Source organism: Canis aureus, chromosome 30 (genome assembly GCF_053574225.1).
Source record: "Canis aureus isolate CA01 chromosome 30, VMU_Caureus_v.1.0, whole genome shotgun sequence".
NCBI lineage: Eukaryota > Metazoa > Chordata > Mammalia > Carnivora > Canidae > Canis > Canis aureus.
Genome location: NC_135640.1, coordinates 30,989,860 through 31,013,991, shown reverse-complemented (window position 1 = coordinate 31,013,991; position 24,132 = coordinate 30,989,860). Strand labels below are relative to the sequence as shown.

The following is a 24,132-nucleotide window of genomic DNA, read 5'->3' as shown; positions in this document are numbered from 1 at the left end:
ATTTAATCTATTTATTATTATAGCCGTTGGCTTAGTCAATGGAAGGCATAGTTGAGATAATGTTTTCAACTTCTGGCCTCTCACAGGTCATCAGAGGTTGTGTGTATGTGAGTTTAAAGTTCTTCGATTATACGATATAACTGGCCAGTTTTTGTGTCTCCATAAATTCTTCTTGATCTAAGCTTTTCGGCAGGGTTCCTTTCTTCTTTTCTTCCTTTCTTCCTGCCTTCCTGCCTGCTTTCCTTCTTTCTTTCCTTTTCCCTTCCACCTAACCTACCTACCTATCTTTCCCCTCCCTCCCTCCCTTCCTTCCTGTCCGTGCTAATGTGTTCCAACCCTGGTTGCTCTGTGCCTGTGTGGAATGGACATCACATTTCTAGTAGGATCACTATGAATTCCCACCTCTTAAGGATAAAACTTTCGAATGGGTGCTCTGTATGATCTCACAGTGGGAGAGGGGTTATTGTCACCTTCTCTGTCAGTTATCAAACCAGAAACTTCAGAAGCATCTCTCCCTTCTTTTTCTCCTTCCCTCCTCATTTCTGACAGGTAACTATGTGGCCACTGAGTCCTGGTGACTCTGCCTGCCTTTCTTATTACTTCAAGGCTCTCACTGGCCCTGTCTAGGCCACCTTATCTCCAGCCAGTGACCACCTGATTGGTTTGTTGCAAGAAGCCTCCACTTCTCTTCCCTGCTAGCCAGAGTGGGCTGGGGAGAACATGTTTGATTGTATAACTCTGCTAATAAGTTCCTATCACATAGTCCATCACACATACTGTCTGATTCCTTGGTGTAGCATCCATAGCCGCAACTTGTCTTTTTAGCCTTACAATTTCCAGCTCCTTTCTATGCATCTACCTCTCTAAAGCATTGGACTGATGCTTTTTCAGCCCTGGGAGCCTTTGCTTTCTTTCTGTAAAGTTCTCCTTTTTTTTTTTTTTTTTTTTTTTTTTTTTTTTTTGCATACTCCCTCCTGTTATTGGTTATTTCCTCCTATCCTCACAAGCTAAGCCAATCATATTAGCCCATTAGGACCAAATGACAGCTTCTTCTGGCAGAATTAGCCTATTTCTTCTCCTCTTCCTCCTTCATCTTTTTATGAAGATCTTCTCATTTATTTATTCATGAGAGACACAGAGAGAGAGAGGCAGAGACATAGGCAGAGGGAGAAGCAGGCTCCCTGTGTGGAGCCTGATGTGAGACTCGATCCCAGGACCCCGGGATCATGACCTGAGCCTAAGGCAGATGCTCAACCACTGAGCCACCTAGGTGCCCCAGGTGCCCCTCACCTATTTCTTTTTATCATTCACTACTGACAATGCCAGATGAGCCTTTACAGCCCTGTCTCTGATTGGATAGGTGATCATCATTTACTCAGACTTGGAGCATCATAAGGAAAATGGTCTCTTTCCTTATCCTGAACATACAGTAGGTGATCAATAAACGTTGGTTGAGTTAACTAAGAAAGAAACTAAGAAAGAAAATGGCCCCAGTGAAACCACCCTACAGTATTGTGACTGTAAGGTACATTTAATTTCAGAGATGTTCAAAGTGAAAAATGTGTTTCTTAGAATCAGTGAAATAAGGAACCATGTTTTACCTGCTGGAGCTTGTAGCCTTAATTTTATAACTGCAAGAGAGTTGGAAGTGATTTGCAAATAAAAAATCGAGGTCATTTTAAAAGGCCTTTTTTACTTTCAAATGACAGAGTAAAGAAGCATTTTGGGCTGAGTGTCCTGGGACTACCTTGGGATGCTAGGCCTGTGAAACCTTTTCCTGTCACTCTTGTTTCATGAGTGAGCACTAGTTTCTCCCATTTTTATTTATTTTTCCCCCGTTTTTATTTTTATTTATTTATTTTTAATTATGTATTTATTTGAGAGAGAGGGAGAGTGAGTAGAGATGGGGAGAGGGAGAGGGAGAGAGGAGGAGAGAAAGAGACTCCCAGCTGAGCAAGGAGCCCTCTTAGGGCTCATTCTCACCACCCTGAGATCCTGACCTGAGCCAAAACCAAGAGTTGGACACTCAACTGACTGAGCCACCCAGATACCAAAACTAGTTTCTTCTTTTCTAGAAGGTGGGGACTTACAGGTAAAGAATCTACCCCATTTTGAAAATCCTTGGGAGGAATTCCTTTAAAATTTTGTTACAAATCATCTTATTTGACACAAGTAGAAGACCCTTTGCTGCACTAAAATGTTTTCCTTAGTCTTTGCTTAAAATTCTCTGTTACCACCTAAACACGTATCAGGATTAGTGTTCCTAATATCCCCTTACCAGTGGCTTTGCACAGGACCCATTATAGTGTCACTTTTTATGTAGGGCAGCTGTGTTTCCAGCTATCATACTTGCTCATTGAGTTTTGATTACTGAATTATGTTGTTAATCTAATATTCACACACACACACTTAAGATTTTTAGTTTCTCTTCCTTCCTCTCCATCCTTTAGTATCTGATTTACCAAAATCTCTTTAGCTGTTTTCTCTTAGAGAATTTCACCATCCATACATGCCTTCCGCTGACATGAATACTGCCAGAAGCAGAAACAGAACCAAAGAACAGGTATCAGCTGGAGGGAGTGATTCTTTCTGATGGGTCCTTTAGGCTTGAGCATGAGGAGTGTGTATTTGGGGTCTCTAGCCTGGTAACCTCTCCAGAGGGGTTTGTGGTCCTTTTTCCCTCCTCTGTGTCAAAGGCAATCCCAGCCCCTGTTGCCGGCAGGCATAGTTGCCACACCTCACCCAGGGAGCTCTTCCCTGACTCACGGAGTGGCCCTCCTGTGGGAGAGGCAGCTCTGGGTGAGGAAACTATTGTACCTGTAATAGTGGCCAACGGAACCAAATCTCCAGGGTGACCACATCTTACTCTGCTTCCTGATGAAGAAGGGGAGACCCCTTGACAGCTCGATTACATTTCAGGTTGAAGACTTCCCTCCTGGCTGCTCATCGAGAGAACAGGTGAAGGGAGAGGCCAGGTTGTAGGCGTTGGAAACCATCATGGAAATGGCAGGTTGCTGTTTAATGCCTCTCAGTCCCCTGGGAGGGCCTGGAGAAAATCTTGGAGGTGGACAGCAGCTGCTGAGTCTGATACTCCCTGCTCTTAGAGTGCCCTTCTGCTCAGCTGCTCACTCAAGGCCCTGTCCTTCAGAATGGAGACTCCCTGGTCTCCAGTCTCCACACTATAAACAGCAGGTATGGTGGAAAGCCAGAAAGAACCAGAACCAAATTCCTCCTCTGGAGCTGTAATCTTTGTGAAAGAGGAGCTGCCCTAACCCATCACTCATCTGCCCCAGTGGTTTGGGATCGGAAGCTTCTTCCTGTGTCTGGGAAGGCTTCTATAGCCGGTGTGGGAGTAGGAGACAAGTCGGCCTGAAAACAGGAACCTGGGTGACTTCATTTTGGAAAAGATGCTGTTTGAAATCTCTTCTTACTAAGGCATTGATGTGTTTTGGGGATGATAATTCTGGGGTGCAGTTTAAGGATTGTACACTCTGGTATGTCACATGGGAGGTATGGAAGCTCTTTCAATGGCATTCTGTCCTCTCCCACTGTCCTCTCATGGGCAGCTGGTTCTCTCCCTGGGAACACCCCATGAAGGTAAGCCACAATGTGGTGTAATGCTGAAGGGCAGATTTCAGCATTAGTAGTTAACCATGGTCAGCTCCACTTCCATTTTCTTTGGGAATCCAATGTCCCATTCACTCCTGCAGTGACATGGGTGGGCTTTATTTTTGACATGACTCAAACTTCAAATGGAGAATTTAGGAGCTAGGAGCCCAGAGCTGAGTGGGCTGTCAACATCACAGGGTCACTTCTCTTGGAGTGTTGTTGGGTGGAGTTCTCAAGTGTTCAGTAGCTTCATGGCTTCTTAGTGGGAATGAGGCTACTTAGACTTTTGAGAAATTATGTGGTTCTCGTGGTCTGTCCTGAAAAAGCTATTAAATTGATTTCAGTAAGCTGGGCCTCATGTGAGCCTTTGTTGGGCCAGGCTTGGGGCGGGGGGGTGGTGTTTGGGAGATTTGATGGCCAGCTGTGTAACATAGCCCTCTGGGACTGGCAATTTCCAAACTCCCTTGGACGGAGCTGGGAGGGAGCTTTGTAGTGCAATGTTGGAGTTGTATGCATTGGCAGTTGCCAGTGTCCAACTGTAGCTGCAAGACAATAAACACCAAGAACCGAGGGAAACTTAGAAGAATATTTTGGCCTAAAGCCACTGACACCCTGCCAGAGAGATAGTAAGCATTCCATAAATGGTAGATTGCGCTGAGTCGGGGTAGAACATGTTACTTCACTTTGAAACACACTGACTTTACTCCTATGAAATATGGTAATTCGGTCTGTCCCAGCCGAACCTGTTGGTTAAGTATTGCCAAAGATTCACTGTTCTAAAATTAAAGTTATTATTTTAGTAGAGATTTCTTGACTTATAGCTGGCTTGAAAATACGGATTCTATGAACATGTTTCCTCAGTTACCTTGAGATACATTTGGATCTACTAGGAAGTAGCGTTGCTCAAAACAAGTACAGTGCTTGAACATGGGAACTTCCAGGGATTTTGTTCAGCTGAGTTGGGTGTCTGGTTTCACCTGTCTCAAAACATGGTTGGGCTAATGCCATGTCATCCATGCTTTAGGGAGTAGGAATTTGGAGTTCCTATCATAGCTTGTTCATCTGTGCTAAGAATCCTGGTCCTACCTTGCGTGGTCATGTGGTTGGTTCTCCTGGGAGGGAAGGTATAGTACCTCCTCTTTGTGCTATAGTCCCAGTTTTCATACAAGGTGGACAAGCTCACCCCTGGTGCAACCCTCCCCTCATGCCAGATGGGATTGGCCATCTGGTAGCATGACCCAGCTATACCTGGGCACAAGCCTTAAGCTTACCACCCTCAGGACTCTGTGGAGAGCAAGAAGTGATTAAGGGGAATTTCCTGGAAGGTTATGCAGCCTTTCTACTCTTCAGCAGTATCCTACTTCTTCAGAACTTCTGTTACCAACTTGTGATTTTCTTTTTAAATCAATTATCAAGAACAAAGATCCATATGAAATGTGTCACTGAGCCCATGTGGAAGGATATGGTCCAGAACATTGCTTATCATATCACAGTGGCCTCAGAGGACCACAGGGGAAATTTCTATCTGATCTTAACACCAAGAATATTCATCCTTCCTCTGAGCAGTTGATTTGGAATTGTGAATTTTACCACTGCCATGTTTTCCCAATTGAGTTGGCTGTTACAGTGCTTACTGTAAATGGCACTAGCTGTGTAGTTTAATAGGGTGTGCATGGTTACCTTATTTTCTCTCTATCACCCTTTGGGTTTCTTTTGAGTTTTGGGGGATAGTAATTTCTTCTATTTTAGATTATATATATATATTTTAAAATATTTTATTTATTTATTCATGAAAGACACAGAGAGAGGCAGAGACATAGGCAGAGGGAGAAGCTGGCTCCAGGCAGGGAGCCTGATGTGGGACTCGATCCTGAGTCCATGGGATCATGCCCTGAGCCAGGGGCAGGTGCTCAACTGTTGAGCCACCCAGGTGTCCCAGATAATATATCTTTTTAAAAGAGGTTTTATTCATTTATTTATTTTAGAGAGTATGTGTGCACACATGAGCAGGGGGAGGGGCAAAGGAGGAGGGAGAAGGAGAGAGAATCTCAAGCAGACCCTGTGTTGAGCATGGAGACTGATGTGGGGCTTAGTCTCATGACTTTGAGATTATGACCTGAGCCAAAACCAAGAGTTAGATACTCAACTGATTGAGCCACCCAGGTGCCCTTAGATTATGTATTTTTGAAAGTCACTCACTACTGAGTCCTTTGTTGAATAAAGTAATAGTTAAACAATTAGTAAAGAAGATGAGCAGTGAATTTTCTTTAATATCTGAACTATGTAAAATTTTTCAATGCCCAAGATCCATCCATTTATCTATCCATCCATTTACCCATCCATCTATCTGATACTGAGTTTTAGATTAAGAATGAATACTAAAAACTAATTTTGTTTTGGTGCTTGTTATGTATGAAATAAATATTCCAGAATTTGGCTTGTTCAGGATTTTGATTCAAGACCTCTAACAGCCCCCATCCCTCTGCTCCTCACTTTTAAGATTCAAGGTAAGGGGAAACTTCCTGATTCTCATTAATTCATCTGTGAATTATGAAGCAGTTTGGGGCACTTAAGTCATGAACAGAGAGTTAATTAACATACTTTTGTAGCATTACATGGTTTGTATAATGTTTCGGGTTGATTCTCTGTATTTGCACCATCTTTTCAGGTAGTTTGGTAGTGGAGATAATCTTATATCTTCATTTTTCCTGTTGAGTTTCACAACAGATAATTTACTCACCCAAGGTCACATAAGTCGTAGAGCCTGGTACACGAGCTTGAGTATTTTGAGACCAAGTACAATACCCCTTTCTCTAAATTACTTTGGTTTCTAGAACTGGCGAGGACTTCAAATGATGGGATGCTTCTTATGAGGTTTTATTTTAAGAATTTATTTATTTATTCATGAGAGACATAGGCAGAGGGAGAAGCAGGCTCCCTGCAGGGAGCCCGATGCAGGACTGGATCCCAGGACCCCAGGATAACGCCCTGAGCCAAAGGCAGATGCTCAGCCACTGAGCCACCCAGGTACCCTTGCCCCACAACAAATTTGAGGTGATTTCGTGTCATCCAACTTCTAACACAGACCCAGATTCAGTGAGTTAGGCATGATGTTTTAAGGAAGCCCATATAACAGTCCCCTTCTACAGTGTTTTTTTTTTTTTTCAGTTTATGAATATTAAGTAATTGTAGAATCATAGCTAATGTTATTGCAAACCGACCAAGGGGTAGGCCCTCAGCTAGTGACGTAACATAGATGATCTTATTTAGTGATCGTAGTAACCAGTGGTTTAGGAACTATTCTGTTTGTAGAGGGCTGGTATCTAGAGTTTGCCCCAAACCACCCTGCAAGTAGATGGTGAGGCCAACACTTGACCTGATGCATGCAATAGAGCTGAGGCTCAAACCTCCAACACTGAACTTGGTGCATCGCTGCCTTCCGTTGAAACTGGAATCCTTTGCAGTTCTCGAAGAAAACTCAAGAGTACTAATCGTTCTCAGGGTGCCATGGTGTCTACAGGCCAGGGTGGAGCTAGGCCACTACAGGCAAAATGAGCACTTCTTGGCACATCACAACCATAGCATATCTGCCGACTGCAAAAGAACCTATACGAGGCTCTTCATTGGGCCATATCACGGGTCATTTCCGCAGCCTGGGCCATAGGGGACAATTTTTTCCCCACCAAGACCTGACAAAAGTTCGACCCAGTGCAACTCAGTTTTGTTTTCCTGCATGTTTTATGAATAATGTCCTGTAACTCTTACCTTCTTCCCCACGTCGTTCTTCTACTCAGGCATTAGAAAGATACAGATAGAGAAAAATTTTAGTTCTGGTAGATAGAATATGTACTTTTTCTGAAGTAGAAGAAAATGCATTATCAGCTTCTGTGGCGCAGGTGGAAGGGCAGCCGCCCGCAGGCCCCCATTTGCCAGCAAGAATCCCGCCTTGCAAATTATTGGCAGCTGGCACCGTAATGAGTCCATTTCAATATAAATGGGCTGTTGCTTATTAATTTCTGCCAGTTCCTAGGCAATTCAGGAACTGCTTTGAAAATTTGAAAATTTACAGAGAACAGCTTCAGGAGGATGCCTAGGAAAAGAGAGAGAACAAGCTAGCAATGGGGGGAATTATGGAAAGGGCACGCATTGTAGGGTAATAATGGGGTATTGCTGGGGACTTGGGCTCCCTTCCTGGCAAGCGTTGAGTCACCCACTTCAGGTTAAATAGCACATTTTCCGAGATAAGGAAGAGCTGCAAGTTGGCTGATTGTTCTGTCCTCTGTGGAAGCGTGCATTTATTTACTTCCCCCCTCTGGGTGGCTGCCTTCCACGGAGTAGGGAGTTTTCTCCCTCCGTGTTCCTGCTCAAAGTGTTTGGCACTTCGGGTTCTCGCCTTGCTGGGAGCAGCAGCGGGAACCCCCCCCCCCCCCCAGGGATGACCAGGAGGAGGGTGATAAGGTGTAGCCACCCCAAGGAGCCCTTGGACTCTAGGATTTGCAATTTCATCTCAGAAGGCAGGCTTTTTTTCTCCCCCTTAAAAAAAAAAAAATCATTCATACTGCTTGATCACAGGCCGCCCTTGTCAGTTTATCTCCTGTGTTAAATAACAGTTGAGATATTTCACTAAATTCTTTTCTGTACATATTTTTCATGAGTGGCCCCAGTGCTGGCCAGCTGTAAACGTGTCCACGGTGAGGTCTGTGTCCTTGGTCTTTTGTTTTACTGCCTTTTGACATTTTCTTCAACTTTTGTCATCAACGTAGCTCCGCTTTGATAGTAACTGAGATTTCCCTGTTTCCTTTTATTTATTATCTCTGTTCCTTGAGGCCTTTGGAAGATGGAAGAGGGAGCCGTGGAAATAATTCCATAGGAACTTGCTTCTGTTATCTAATACTTTTCTCCATAGAAATAGGGGAGAATGATAACTTTGTTTATAGGGCTATTTCTTTCTTTCCTTTTTTCCCCTTTCTTTCTTTCTTTTTTTTAAATTTTATTTATTCATTCATGAGAGACACACAGAGAGAGGCAGAGACACAGGCAGAGGGAGAAGCAGGCGCCCTGTGGGGAGCCCAATGTGGGACTTGATCCCAGGACCCCAAGGTCACAACCTGAGCAGAAGGCAGATGCTGAATCACTGAGCCACCCAGGAGCCCCTTAGGGCTGTTTCTTACCATAAATATAGTTACGCTTATGCTTATTTATATGTCTGATGATGCCTGGTCTTCATACCTGTTGCTCACTGTTGCACCATTTGATTCCGGGGGGTGGTATCGCACACAGAACGGATGTTGGAGAATGGAGGAGAGTGAGCTCCATCGAAAAGGCCCATCTTCTGTGTTCTGGCTGACCAATTCCTTTCCCTTTTCCGTCCTCTGCAGGTTTTTGGCACATCCTCGTAGACTCCGATGACACCACGATGGCCTCCCCGAGGGGCAGGTGCTGACTGATTCCTCTACCCGGTCCCTGCCGCTGTTCATCTGGACACCATTTCCAATCTCAGTATCTAAATGCCACAGTGCTCTTCGGGCAAGTTGGGCTGGGAACCACTGTTGCCTTGTAAGGTAGGTTTGTATATGTATTTTTTTTTAAGAGTTTATTTATTCATGAGAGACACACAGAGAGAGGCAGAGACACAGGCAGAGGGAGAAGCAGGCTCCCCATGGGGGGCCTGATGCAGGACTCAATCCCAGGACCCGGGGTCCACAACCTGAGCCAAAGACAGATGCTCAACCACTGAGCCACCCAGGTGCCCCGTATATGTATTTTTGATCCTATCTGCGTCTGCATGAATTCCTGGAAATACTCCCAAAGTGGTGGGACAGATACATTTTCGCGTCATTGGAATTGCCTTGTTGCATGTAGCTCGTGGGAAAAAGAATTTGGAACCACTTCTTTGGATTAGGGTTACACCCATCTAAGAATTCAAAAGCATTAGCATTAAACCTTAAGAAAAAAAAGAAAGAAAGAAAGAAAAAGCCAGTACCTATGAAATCTACCCCCCCCCCTGTGAATTGCCCTCAGGGTCTTTTAAATTTATCCCTGAGCTCACCATCTTTAGATTGGATTATGTTTGAAAACGACAAACCTAGCTGTAAAATCTTCACTTCAGAACAATGATAGATTTTGTTTCTGGTTTAGATAATCTTTAAAAAGCAAAATAAATACAGTCAAAATAATCATCTTTCTAAATCAAAGATCATCTTTTATTTGTTGCAAAACTTTCCTGTTTAGTCTCTTGTGTGAAGGGTGTTTGCGTGTGACTTGGCAAAACACTTTTCATGGGTTTGTGAAGATTTAGCAAAAACTTTCAGAACTTTGTCTCAGTTTAATCTTAGCTCCCCCCCCCACCCCCTACCCCACCCCTGTCTTCAAGCTCAGCCTCCAGTAGAGAAAAAACAGGCTTGAAACCAAGACCTCCCACTAGAAGCTAATTTTAAATTTGCAATCTGTTGTCTTGTGATTTTCGCTTCAAATTTAACTTTGAAATAAATACATTTCATCCTTTCTCCTGCAAATTTGGAGGTCTGTTTTCAAGTCATAGAAGGGTGATCATTATGTTTATTTTAATAAGTTTTTAAATACCTCAGGGGAGTGCAAAATTATATTATTAATAATTATCATTTATATGCATCATTAACTGCCTTGTGCTTGGGTTTCACAATGTCCTTACCGATGACTGAGAAACCTTGCTTTAGTAGTTCCCTTTTGAAATATGATATGAATTGGGTCATCTTGGGCCTGCTAATGAGCTCTAATGTTTTATATATTTGAAGAACGCTTGTTAAGAGGTGGTCTGCGTGATGATCACTCCCATTGAGGAGAGCTGTGTTAAGGTGTTAGTATATTTAGGTGACCAAGACAGGGATGTGTAAAGCATGGTCCTTGCCACTGAGCAATCATAAAAAGATGGGGAGGGGGTCCATACAAAGCAAGACAAGTGTGTCAGTGTAGAAATAACTGTGCTGCAGACACCATGTGAAGAGGTCAAGCAAAGTGCTGTTGGAATATAGAGAAAGCGTGATTATATCCAAGCTAGATAGTATTTTCTTTACCTTAGGTAATTTTTCCCAGCCATCTGTTTTGAGTTTGGGTTTGGTGTCGTTTGTTGTAGCTGTCAGCATAGTGCCCACATCCTCACTCTCTTCAATTATCCAAAAAACCCAGGGACTTCAAACATGTTAACATGTTTTATTTATTTTTCTTTCCTTAAAATGAATTACAGGTTTAGTGCAGAAACTTTTGAAAATACAAAAAAAAAGTATAATTTTTTGAGAATTGAAATTACCCACAATCACTCTATTCAGAATAGTTGCCTTTAAAATTATTATACAGGTCTGGCGTGTGTGTGTGTGTGTGTGTGTGTGTGTGTGTGTGTGTGTATGAGAGAGAAAGAGAGAGAAAGTGACATTAATATTCTAATATTCTTTTTTTTTTAAGACTTTATTTATTCTAGAGAGACAGAGACAGAGACAGAGAGAGAGGCAGAGACACAGGCAGAGGGAGAAGCAGGCTCCATGCAGGGATCTCGACATAGGACTCGATCCCTGGTCTCCAGGATCAGGCCCTGGGCTGAAGGCAGCGCTAAACCGCTGAGCCACCCAAGCTGCCCAACATTAATATTCTTAAAGGAAAATTTTAACCTGCTCAAAACCATTTTCTTGGATGTGCATCTCAAATGTAAATTTTTACTTCTGAGGATAAGAAGAGTTTTGCTCCAGTGATGTTTGACCCTACAAGAGAATTACTTTTTTTGTTGTTGTTGTTAGAATTATCTTTTTTGATTATCTACTTCTGACCAGGCCAAGCCTCGGCAGGCTGACCCATAGGGCTGGGCTTTGATTTCGTCTAGCCTTCCCATTCTTCACAGAAGGGATGGGTCACTCTGCTGTCTATTTGGGGTACTGCTTGAACTGTTGGTCTCATCTAGGGAATTTGACATCCTGTACCGTAGAAATATTATTACAGGCTCCTTAGTTCTCAAAGTAATGAGATTATTTCCAGTTACCTTTCGTATCTTCTTTCTCTCCCTTTTCCCCCTCCTGAACAATCTGAAGTTACAGTAGTATTTTTCCTTACTGCTTTCTGCCCAGAGACCTTGGCTGTGGGGTGATTTTCTATTAACTGGAATATTTCCTCATGTAAAACGGAGAAGACGTAACATTAGTGTGATAAGAATCGCAACTTGCGTGATATATCTTGGAACACACAAGTTTTACCTTTCTTTTTTATTTGTGTTCTGTTTCTCTACTCATATATAATAATTGACATTTATAATGATTTTGCATAGACATTACATGCAGTTATGTTTTTCATTTATTTCGGATGTTTACCCTTACTCAGCATAGTTATAATAGCTGCTTTATTTTGGTTTAGTTTTTGAAGAGGAAATTTCCGAAGAAAAACATTTATCTATCTATCTATCTATCTATCTATCTATCTATCTATCATCTATTTATCTATTTATGAGAAAGAGAGAGAAAGACAGAGTGCATGTGCCCATGCTCAAGCAGTAGGGAAGGGGCAGAGGGAGAGAGAGAGAAGGGAGAGAGAATCTTAAGCAGGCTCCATGCTCAGTGTGGAGCTAAACACAGGGACCATCCCATAACCCTGAAATAAATGACCTGAGCCAAAAATCAAGTCAGTTGTTTAACCGACTGAGCCACCCAGCCACCCAAAGAAAAACATTTTAATACAGAAGATTTTTTTCTCCACTTCATTGATGAATTTGGGTGTGTTTTGCATACATCTCCTATCATATTGAGTCCCAGAACACACTGGACTGCAGTTTCAACCATGTAATAGCTGCTTTAAAAGTCTTTGAGGGGCACGTGGGAGGCTCAATGTTGAGCATCTGCCTTCAGCTCAGGTCATGATCCCGGGGTCCTGGGATTGAGTCCCACATCTATGCCTGCCTATGTCTCTGCCTCTCTCTCTGTGTCTCTTGTGAATAAATAAATAAAATATTAAAAAAATAAAAAGTCCTTGCTTGATATTCCTTCCAACATCTGGGTCCCTTTAGGACTGATATTGAGGGATTGTCTTTTCTCTTGAGAACTGCTTAGAATTTCTTGGTTCTTTAGAATACATTGTGGGCATGTTAAGTATTATATTGGGACACACTAGGTCCTGTTAAAGTCATCTGGAAAATGTTGGGTTTCCTTTTTTGCTGTTTTAGCCCGTAGTCAACTCGGCTAGGTTCAGATTACCAGTTTGGTTTCCCCTTTGGTGGGTGGTGGCTCCACGGTCAGTTCAGTTTCACAGAGTCTTTGCTATGCATCTTTGGATTTGTCTCACACACGTGCCACTTGGCTGTTAGCCTGGGAGGTAGACTGTGGTTTTTATAATAATTCATTTCTCAAAGCCTCTGCCTTTGGGTCAGACCGAGGCATGTGCATCTGAGGGGTAAGCCTGGGAGTTCTGTCGATAAATGCACAGCATTAGTGGATTTGCTTTGCCACTTCTCTTCCTGTGGGATCCCCCTCACTCTTTGGGTTTCTTGGTTCTTTGGCCAGAACAACAGGGTGTGTCTTGGGAATTTTTGCTTGCCTGTGTCAGAGGTTTACTGGGTGCGCACCTTCCATGGTAAGTCTAGAGAGAAAACCTAGGAAACTCATTCTTGTATGAGTGGCTTCCTCAGGTTTTGACTGACTCTACTACTCACATGCTTATGCTTACACTTTGGAGTCTTTGGGTAGTTGCTTTTTTCTTTGATCCCAAGTTTTTAGTTTTTATCAGCGAGGGAAAGGTCAGTCCTAGGGCCTTATTCCATCTTGGCTGGCATTAGCTGTTGGCAATTCAGTTCTGTTCATACTTTATTAAGACAGAAGCGCTGTCCCCAGTTAATCAACTCTACCTCTCTGTTTAATCTCCCTCTGGGCCACGGTCTGTGTGTGCTTTGTATTTCCTGATAATAGATGCTAGATAATGCTCGGTGCATGCTTATTTCTTTTTAAAGATTTATTTTTATATTAGAGAGCATTGTGCACACACAAATGGGGGGAGGGGGAGAGGGAGAGAGAGAGAGAATCACTCAGCAGGGAATCTGATGTGGGGCTCGATCCCATGACTCTGAGATCATGACCTGGGCTGAAATCAAGAGTGGGATGCTCAACCCACTGAGCCACTCAGGCACCCCAATGCATGCTCATTTTTTTTATTGCCTAATTTGTTGAAACTATATTAGAATGTTTTAGATGGCTTTCAACTGTAAAAGCAGATTTTAAAACGTTTCATTCTGAAGAACTCTCATTATTATTTCATTTCATTTCATTCATTTCATTTCATTTCATTGAGGGAGAGAGAGCATAGGGACGCACGGTGGACGGGGAGAGAGAGCATCTCGGGCAGGCTCCATGCCCAGTGAGGAGCTCAACATGGGGCTCAGTCTCACCACCCTGAGATCATGGCCCAAGTCGAAATCAAGAGTCAGACACTGAACCCGACTGAGCCACCCAGGTGCCCCCGAAGAACTCTCACTTTTAAACAAATATTTTACTTAACCAGAAGATTTCAGTTAGTTATGGTTTTGTCTTTCAAATTTTGAAATAATTACAGTTTCACAAGAAATTGTACAGAGGAAGTATACCCTTTACCTAATTTCCCCTAATGGTTGCCTCTTAAGTAATTATAGTTAGCTATCAAAGCCAGGAATTTGACATTTTCTTATATGTATAAAAACATTTTTTGCATATGTATAGTTAAAATTTTGGCAGGCTAATAAATTGAAAAAATCAGTCCTTGAGAAATGACCACTTACCTGATGAATGCATGAACCTAATGGTGGTACCTACTGATAAAGTTCCTTAGGATACCTTTACACTTCCTCACTGAGTATTTAACGTGGTGGATTTAAAGGAATTTACAGTGATTACCTGAAAAGTTTAATGGATCATTTTAAGAGAAAGATTGTGGTGTTAGAAAAAATCACACTCCCTCTAGTGTCCTTGAGCTCTGGCCTTGAGAATCTTGATTTTCTGACCCTATACTACTGTCAGAAGATCCCCTGCCCATTGCATTGTGTCACCCTGTCTCCCTTGCTTCCATTTTGTCTGAGTCATCTGAGGCTGATCGTGTCTGTGCTTTTTACCTAGACCTTGGGGAGGGGCACCCTCCCAGCTCTGAATTCTTCCCTAACCTCTGCAGGAACAGCTCCCCAAAAAATGGAGGGCAGGAATTAAGGGAAATGAGGCTAGGCCTTCATTCTTTGGCTAGGTAATAGGAGATGGGGAGCACAGTGGAGCAGGGTTGAAGGTCTGGGATGAGGCATATGCACAGATTTTCTGGTGGGAGGGACCTGGGGAGCGATGGGAAAGTTGGGAGACCAGCGAGTCCTCGAGGCACCAAATGGAAGAGGCTGGCCTGTATAAGTCTAATGTGTTTTTTCTGTAGTCCACATTGTGGTACTGTTTCCTAACCTGCATCGTGGTAACATTCTCATCCACATTTTATTGGAATTGTATGCATTTCTGCATTTTAGATGAAAGTTGATTTTATCATTCGTTCATTCATTCACTCATTCATTCATTCATTCATTCAGTATTTTTCCACCGAACACCTTTTACCTTTCAGGCAGTGTTCTGGGCACAGAGCATACAGCAATAAATAAGACAAGCAAAACTTTTTAGGCCTTCTGAAGCTTAGGTTCCATGGGGAAGGCTAGAGAATAAAAAGTTACGTAGGTGAAATAAGTTGTCTGTTACAGGGGTGATACATGCTAAGGAAGAAAAGAAAAACGAGGAGGATGGGGTAAGGATTGAGCTCTGCAGGGAGCAGCTGTTATTTTTGGGGAGAGATGCCAGGAGAGGTCGCCCTGAGAAGGCGATATTTGAGTCAACATCAGAACGAACTGAAACATGAGTGAGGGTATTTGTGAAGGAGGGTTGCAGGCAGCAAGAAGAGCATGGGCAAAGGCCCTGGGGCAGGCTAGGGTAGCCAGAACTTAGACCTATGAGAAGAAAGTATGAGAAGTCAGACTGGATGTAAAAATACTGAGGGTTGTTCTTGTGATAAAATCTTGCTCCCTGTACCTCCTGCTCTAATACCACTACTGCTGAGTGTTCCCTGAAGGTGCAAGTTATTTGGAACACTACCATGCTACATAAGGAAGTGATGGTTGTTTTTTTTTTTTTTTTTTAAGATTTTATTTATTTATTCATGAGAGAGAGAGAGAGAGAGAGGCAGAGACACAGGCAGAGGGAGAAGCAGGCTCCATGCCGGGAGCCCGACGTGGGACTCGATCCCAGGTCTCCAGGATCATGCTCTGGGCCGAAGGCAGGCGCTAAATCTCTGAGCCACCCAGGGATCACCGGAAGTGATGGTTTTAATGAGTTTAAAACTGTGGCGGTTTCTGGCTTGCGATTGAGTGTTCTTCTCCTAATGCTCTTCTTTTTCATTTCTATCCTGGTTTTTGCATTTTAGCGTGACCTTAATCTTCCTTCCCTTACCTAGCAACAGTGTGATGATCGTGTCAGTGGGGTCCTCCTGGTCACCCGCCTTTTGTTTTTGCTATTGAAACGCATGAACATTTACTGACTCCTTGTCTGGAGGAGAGCACTTCCAGCCTCTGTAGGGGCTACCAAAGAACTGAAAGCTGCTTTCTGCTCCAAAGCAGCTTCCTGACTCACAGGAACAGAGCAGGTGCGAATGTAAAATACGAACTGACTATTTTTGTTTTGAAAGAAAAATAAATGATGGGGTCAAACAGAGAATAGGGAGCTACCCAGAGTATGGAAAAAGCTGGCTCTTTACATTTGTACAGGAAAAGGATTAGAACCTCCAATGCACCAATGCTCTGGGGGTGGCCTGTGAGGCACCCTGAAAGAGGAGATTGTGTCTGTCGGATGCCACGAGCAATTTTAATTTTTCATGCCGAGTCCCCCACCAGGGCCAACTGCACCCCTCATGGTTCTCACCGACCTTTCAGGAAAAGCTTTCAGATTAAGGGGTATTTCAACAGTCCCTAGAAACGTATTTTTCTTGAATTGCTTCAGACTTCCTGCTGACTCCGCTTAGGTCATCCCCTGAGAATTTCTCTTGGTAGGATTTAGGAGATTTGGCAATCATCTCTAAATTCTAGTTCCGAAGATAAAAATGGCTTCTTTCCTACCTTGGCTGGCTGAAAAGAATCCTGCTACTAAAAATGCTATTAATATAACAGGCCCGTCAGAGTGATGCATTGGGTGCTGTAATTCTTGAAGGTTGGGGCCATTTCCTTGAGGAAACCTCTCCTGAGGCTTTTAACTTGATTGCTTTTCTGTTGGCAGAAACGGGCCTCACCAAAAATTTGTTATTGGGAATATGCCTGTCAATTCTTATTTGCAGACTTTTGATACGTGTGACAGAAGAAGGTCCTCCTAGTGCACGTGAGGGGACAGTTGTGCTCTTCTCACACTCGGTTTCCTCCACCATCATTCTTTCCTTCTGTTAAACTTAAACCTGTGTGATTCTTCAAGTGGAACTATGCCTAACACTTGTTCTAAGCTTTTCATTATTTTTTGGCAAAACATATAGATATGTAGACACATCCAGGTACCTTAATGTACACTTAAAAAAAAATCCAGAACTCTAAGGAATGCATATTGGCTTTCAGTTATTGAAATGCTTATTTACTGGAGCACCTGCGTGGCACAGGCACTTAAGCATTCTGATGCCTGGTTTTAGCACGACCTGAGGGTCGTGATTTCAGGATCGTGAGATCGAGCCTCACATCAGCCTCTCTCTCTCTCTCTCTCTCTCTGCTCCTCCCATTCATGTTCTCTCTCTCTCTCTCTCAAATAAATAAATATTTTTAAAAAGGAAGAAATGCTTATTTATTTATTTTACTTTAAAACCGGAGCACATGATATTCATAAGAATATAGTTCACATACGTGGTTATATGTAGGAGTAGCTGATGTTTTTCTTTTCCCTCTAGTGAATTGAGTTGCGTGCGTGTGTTTTTTTCTTTTCTTTTCTTTTCTTTTCTTGCTTCTTAAAGACGCCAGCCAGAGAGGCATGAGCTTATTAACTGCTCTGAAATACACTTGCTGCCAGGAAAAAAAGGAGATTCTCCTTCTTGGAAAGTTCCCTCTGAGAATCACATGATGTGTGACCTGGTAGGGAATATTCCAATATGGGAATCGCTTAACATCTGGTGCCTTGTATGAGCTACCTCCTAGCTCACTGAGACATGAAATGGAGGTTTTCCCTTCCTGTTGCCACCGATTTTGTTTCAGCGAAGATGTGCTCCTCAGAGCTGATGCTCTGTTTTAGACTGAACAGTGAGATTGTAGAATGAATCTCAATCAATGTGAGGATGTATTATAGTGCAGGGTGTTTCAAACTTTGTCGTGGTCATAGTCAATTCATCCTGTTTCCCCCCATGCCTTTCACTATTTTATCATGTACCTTCCTTGGCTACAGTATGAGTTTCCTGAGAGTAGGGAAATGTGTCTCTTTTGTTCACTGTTGTATCTCTGGCTTCCAGAACAGGGTAGGTGCTCAGTATACATTTTCTGAATGAATGACTATGTAGGTGGTGGGAAGAATCAGCTCAGGAATATGCCCAGCTACTATATTTTTCCTCTTTTCCTTTCTGGCCACTTCTCTGTGTGTATCTTAAGTGCATACAATCTGAATGGTACAGAGAAAGAACAGAGCGAGGAGAATAGGCTGAGAGAGTCACAAGTGGTGAGCTTTGAAGGTTCTCACTGTGGGTAACAGTCACCAGGTCAGTGAGCGAGGCTGGAAAAATGTGAAGGAAGGACTCGAATTAACCTGGGTAGCCCCAAAAGGCTGAATCACATTTAGTGGTTTCATAATGTGAATTTCTGTTTGCAGGGCACTCTGTACCAGATTAATGTGCTCAGTTTGGATCTGCTCCCAGAAATAAACCCATTAGTCTGCTGCTAAGCAGGGAGCGGGGTTTCTATTTTGTGATGCCCATCTCTCTCTCTCTCTCTCTCTCTCTCTCTCTCTCTCTCTCTCCCTCCCTCCCTCCCTCCCTCCTTCCCTCCCTCCCTCTCTCCCCTCTTCCCACTTCACGCCCCTTCCAAAACACCAAAAGTTAAGGTGTTTTTTGTTTTTGTTTTTGTTTTTTTTAAGAATGCTGCTGTAGAATTTAATTGAATTTCAGGTAAAAAGCCCATTCTCTTTTTGACTTCGATGAACTAGGAAGAGTTGATCGGACTTCCCATCTGGAGCATTTCCAGTTTTGATTGATTTTGAAGTACAGGTGGAGTTTGAATCAAACAGAAACATTGAGAAGGGGGGGAGGTTATCCAACGCACCTCCGAATTTTATGATTGCTTTTTGAAATACATGTAGTTTCAAACGGAAAGTGACTCATGTGGTCCAGCGCTCCGTTTGTGCTTTCAGGGTTTTCAGTTTATGGATAGGAGTAGAACTTCGTAGAGTACAGAGTTTAGGAAGGAACGCAGGGGGTGGCAGCCCCATGAAAGCATCATATAGGCGGCGGGCACCATGGGCAATTACCTTCCGGGGAAAGACAAGTTTGATTCTCTAAATATCTTACTTCGGTTCTCATCCCCCTTCGCGGGAGGGCCAGTCTCAGTGGGTGATGTTAGTTCTCGCCTGCTCCCGTGTAAGGGTCCAAGCACCTTCCAGGCGGGTGGAGGGTGGTGCCCTGCTACCCGCCCTGCACCCTGAGCTCTGTCTGTTAAACTGCCTGTACTCCTTGGTGACTCACTTATCCCCTCCTTTTTTCTCCCCCTAATGCTACAGACCATAAAACCATGGGAAACGCAGAAAGTCAGAATGTAGAGCATGAGTTTTATGGAGAAAAGCATGCCAGCCTGGGGCGCAAGCACACGTCGCGCTCACTGCGCCTGTCGCACAAGGCCCGGCGGACGAGGCACGCGTCCTCGGGGAAGATGATCCACAGGAACTCCGAAGTGAGCACGCGGTCCAGCAGCACGCCCAGCATCCCCCAGTCCCTGGCCGAAAACGGCCTGGAGCCCTTCTCCCAAGAGGGCACCCTAGAGGACTTCGGGAGCCCCATTTGGGTGGACCGAGTGGACATGGGCTTGCGACCCGTGTCGTACACCGATTCTTCTGTCACTCCCAGCGTAGACAGCAGCATCGTCCTCACAGCCGCCTCTGTGCAAAGCATGCCAGACTCGGAGGAGAGCCGGCTTTACGGGGATGACGCTACATATTTGGCTGACGGAGGCAGGAGGCAGCATCCCTATACATCCAATGGGCCCACGTTCATGGAGACGGCGAGCTTTAAGAAGAAACGCTCCAAATCTGCAGACATCTGGCGGGAGGACAGCCTGGAATTCTCACTCTCTGATCTGAGCCAAGAACATTTAACAAGCAACGAAGAAATCTTGGGTTCCACCGAAGAGAAAGACTGCGAGGAGGCTCGGGGGATGGAACCCCGGGTGAGCCCCCGGCAGCTCAGCACCTGCCAGCGTGCCAATTCCCTGGGTGACTTGTATGCTCAGAAAAACTCCGGGGTGACGGCGAACGGGGGGCCCAGGAGCAAATTTGCGGGCTGCTGTCGGAACCTGGTGTCTGATATTCCCGACCTCGCAAACCATAAGATGCCACCAGCTGCCGCCGAAGAGTCTCTTCCGTACAGTAATTATAACACACTTCCCTGTAGGAAATCTCACTGTCTTTCTGAAGGTGCCACCAACCCACAAATTAGCCATAGCAACAGCATGCAAGGCAGAAGAGCAAAAACAACTCAGGTAAAGTGATCGAAATCTGGTTCAATATTTTGGAAATGGTGCATGACTTTACGTGCATGATTTTGCTCCCGGAAGGCTCCCCATCTTTTGGTTGATTGTACCCCGGGTGCCCGGTGGCTGCTGCAGCTGCTGCTGCTGCTCCTTCCCCAAGGATTTGCCTCTGCTCTGCTTCGCCCCCCCAATCCCCCCACGGTTCGGTGGCTAGGGGTGGGATTAAGGCAAGAGTCTGTGTGTAGGGGGTGATGTGGTGGGAGTGAGAATAAAGCTGCTAAGTTCATACTAGGGAACCACTGCCTCTCCAACTCGGATCTTGAACAGCATCCCACATGTTCTGAGTTTAACTTTCCACACCCCGGGCAGGTGGGCATGGTGGGTTGCGGACTCTGGGAGTCCCTCTCCAGTGCCGCAGGTGGGAAGAGGTTCGTCGGAAGCTCCTTTGAGGAGGCATTTTTGATTCAGGGCGGGCTCTGGTCATTTGTCAGCTTCTCTCGGAGGTTGGCAGGCTTCCTGCCTTACCAGGAGCCATTTCAATTTCCTGTTCCTTGCGATGCTGGCCAGCCCTGTCTCTGGAGGGAGGTGTAGCGGAAGGAATAACAGGGGTGGGTTCCAGTTCCTACTTTGCAGCCAACTAGTTGTTTGACCTTGGGCAAACCCTGATTTTTAGCTGCTCCTCGGGAAAATGGGAGTAAAAATGCTCAAGTTGTTTGCTCCCGGGGTCTAGGGCAGGAGAGGATGGGTGTGAAGACACTTTTCAAAGGTTTTCTAAAAGTGCGTTGCTAGCGACAAGAGGACTCGTCCCCTTGATGGGTCATGATACTCCCAAGGGCCTAGGGACCTGTCAAGCTCTGCTGCATGCTTTTCTGGTCCTGCTGTTCCCTGGTGCCAAGTTCTGGGAGTGCCGGCTTGTTGGGGATGGGTTGGTGGTGTGCAGGGGTGCTTCAGATCAGAAATCCAGATCAAGGGGATCCCTGGGTGGCGCAGCGGTTTGGCACCTGCCTTTGGCCCAGGGCGCGATCCTGGAGACCCGGGATCGAATCCCACGTCGGGCTCCCGGTGCATGGAGCCTGCTTCTCCCTCTGCCTCTCTCTCTCTCTCTCTCTCTGTGACTATCATAAAAAAAAAAAAAAAAAAATCCAGATCAAGCCCATTTGCCATGAAAGGCATGTCAGCCACCAGGGTGATCGGCTAACAGTGCTGCGGGCAGCAGTAAAGCAGCAGGTGCCTCCGACCTGACCAGCAGGGGATGGTGCTGTATCTCTGGCGCTGCTCTAGTACAAGTCAAACAGGCATTCCGTGGTTAAGTTCTCTCAGAAAGGTTGGGGGGGAGGGGGTCTATATATAATGGCAAATGGTGGGGAACCCAAGGAGGAAGCAAAGAAAATTGGCATGACACTGTCTGTGTTCTTGCTGGAGAGCAGATTTTTATAATTTCCAAAATCTCAGGTTTCTAATTTTATGTTAGAATTTTAAATTCTCATGTGCAAGTCATCAGGGGATAGTTTTTTTTTCTTTCACTACTTCTGTATTATTAGAATAATTAAAATTTACTGTATGTCCCTCCAGGTTTCTATGGGCTACAGGAAACTGTTGGACCTCTCTCCTCCTTTTCTTGATAAGATTATGTTTAACTGTGCTAAAAATACACGTAACAGTTACCATCTTGACCATTTTGAAGCGTGTAGTTCAGGGGCATTAAGTACATTCACACTGTGGTGCACCTGTCACCACCATCCATCCCCAGAACCCCTTTCATCTTGAAAAACTGCAAATCGGCCCCCAGTAATCAACAACCTGTCAGCGCCCCCCCCCCCAAGCCCATGGCCACCCCTATTCTATTTTCCATGTCTATGAATTTGACTAGATAGGGACTGCCTATAAGTGGAATCAAGTAGTATTTGTCTTTTTGTGACTGGCTTATTTCCCTTAGCTTAATTTCATCCATGTTGTAGCAGGCGTCAGGATTTCCTCCCTTTTTGAGGCTGAATAATATTCCAGTGTACTGTATGCAGCAGGGTTTTTTTAAATCCATTCATCTGTTGGAGGATGAGTTTTGGTGATGGCGTCTGAGTCAGGCATCGTGGTCACCTCATGTGGTTCACTTGGGGCAAAACTCTTAAGTCTCTTAAAGGCTTAATTTCTTCATCTTTTGGCTGGGGATCGTAGTAAGGCCTTTCGAGACAATGGAATGAAATAACACAGTGCCTAGTACTTTGGAAGCAGCCAGTAGGGGAGAATTTAGTAGCTGCTCTGTTCACTGTTCCTGGCGGTAGAGAAGTTGAGGGCTCAGGGGAGTTTGGTGTTTCTATCAGAGTCTTGTGTCTTAGAAGCAGAGTTGTTGAAAATGTTGACTCTGCACTCTGAGGAGGTGAGCATGAAGATGCATCTAGATGCATCACCTGAATTTTTTAAAAAAGATTTTATTTATTTATTCGTGAGAAACACAGAGAGAGGCAGAGACACAGGCAGAGGGAGAAGCAGGCTCCCTACTGGGAGCCCGATGTGGGACTCGATCGCAGGACCCTGGGATCACGCCCTGCACCAAAGGTAGACGCTCAGCCACTGAGCCATCCAGGCGTCCCTCATCACCTGAATTTTTACCCATCTCTTTTCTGGGGCGAGAATGTACTGGGGAAGGCCCAAGAAACAGAATAACCCCACTGGGAAGGGCTACTCCTGTTCTGTCAGTTTGGTAAGTTGGGAGACAGGTGAGATAGGTGAACTGGCCTGAGACCTGAAAGGTGCTGAGGGCTCTGTCTTAAAGGCATGGCCAGAATGGTTTTGCAGGGCTGATATGAAGAGAGGGTCTGCTGGCCTTCAGGATTCAGGGAAAGGGACATTGATATAGACAGTTGAGAAAGGAACATTACCTGTGACTGTCCCCTTTACCTGGAGCAATCCCAAGTTAGTATATATATAAAATGGGTTTTTTTCTTTTATTTTATTTTCTTTTTTTTTGTGGGGAAGGGCAGAGGGAAAAGGAGAGAGAGAGAATCAAGCAGCCTCCACGCCCAGTGCAGAGTCTGAGGCAGGGGCTCGATCCACAACCCTGGCATCATGACCTGAGCCAAAATCATCAGCAGATGCTTAACCCACTGAGCCACCCAGATGCCCCATGTTCTGTGTGAGATCAGAGGGGATGTGTCTGGCTGTATTCTGGCTCTCCAGCTCCATGTCTCCACCGCCGGGGACAGCTGGACCCCTGGCTCACCACACACACACCCCCGCTGGTGGGGGTTTGAGCCTTTGAGTCACCGCTGACTACACCCAGAAGAGAGGGACAGCGCAGTTCTCTCCTTCCGAGCGGTGCCACTGCAAGCTCTCACGTGTAATTGTTATATGAAATTTCCATCTCTGGCTTGCCGCCTTCTAAAATTGTTAATCTATGGAAGTGAGATCATCCAAATGTGGTGTCTCAGAAAGTCACTGCTTTGGCAGCTTCATGTAATGCGGAGCGCAAGGGACCCGGCCTCCTGAGAAGTCCATTTGCATCCTGGCTGGCTCTTCACTGACTGGTGACCTTGGGCAAGTCGATCCATCCTGTGTGCCCCGCAGGCTCCTCCTTCTCTGTGCAGGGCAAGTGACACCGGTGACAGGGCCATTAGGGGAAACAAGTGGGTACCGAGCATGGAAGCCTTTTGCGGAGTCTAGAAAATGAACGGAAGAATTATTTTCGTATTGACTTTATATGTTGAGTGAGGCTCTTTAATGACTTGAAACAAACCCCAGAATTATGCACAACACTATCCATCCACCCACGCTTCCTAGTCTAAGTTTGGCGTGTTCATCCAACGCGATTTCTTGAGAACCCACTATGTTCCAAACAGTGTATT

General features: G+C 44.7%; 1 protein-coding gene across 6 annotated transcripts in view; it reads left to right on the top strand.

Annotated features, from left to right (window-relative positions):
- The window catches only part of TIAM1 (TIAM Rac1 associated GEF 1), a 378,364-nt gene that overhangs the window by 226,154 nt on the left and 128,078 nt on the right, over nucleotides 1-24,132 (top strand). For all 6 annotated transcript variants that reach the window (XM_077878962.1, XM_077878965.1, XM_077878964.1 and 3 more), the window contains 2 exons: nucleotides 8,988-9,170; nucleotides 19,329-20,302. In XM_077878962.1, coding sequence (XP_077735088.1) covers nucleotides 19,340-20,302 — 963 coding nt within the window. In that variant the 5' untranslated portion in view covers nucleotides 8,988-9,170; nucleotides 19,329-19,339. The remainder of the gene's footprint in view (nucleotides 1-8,987; nucleotides 9,171-19,328; nucleotides 20,303-24,132) is intronic.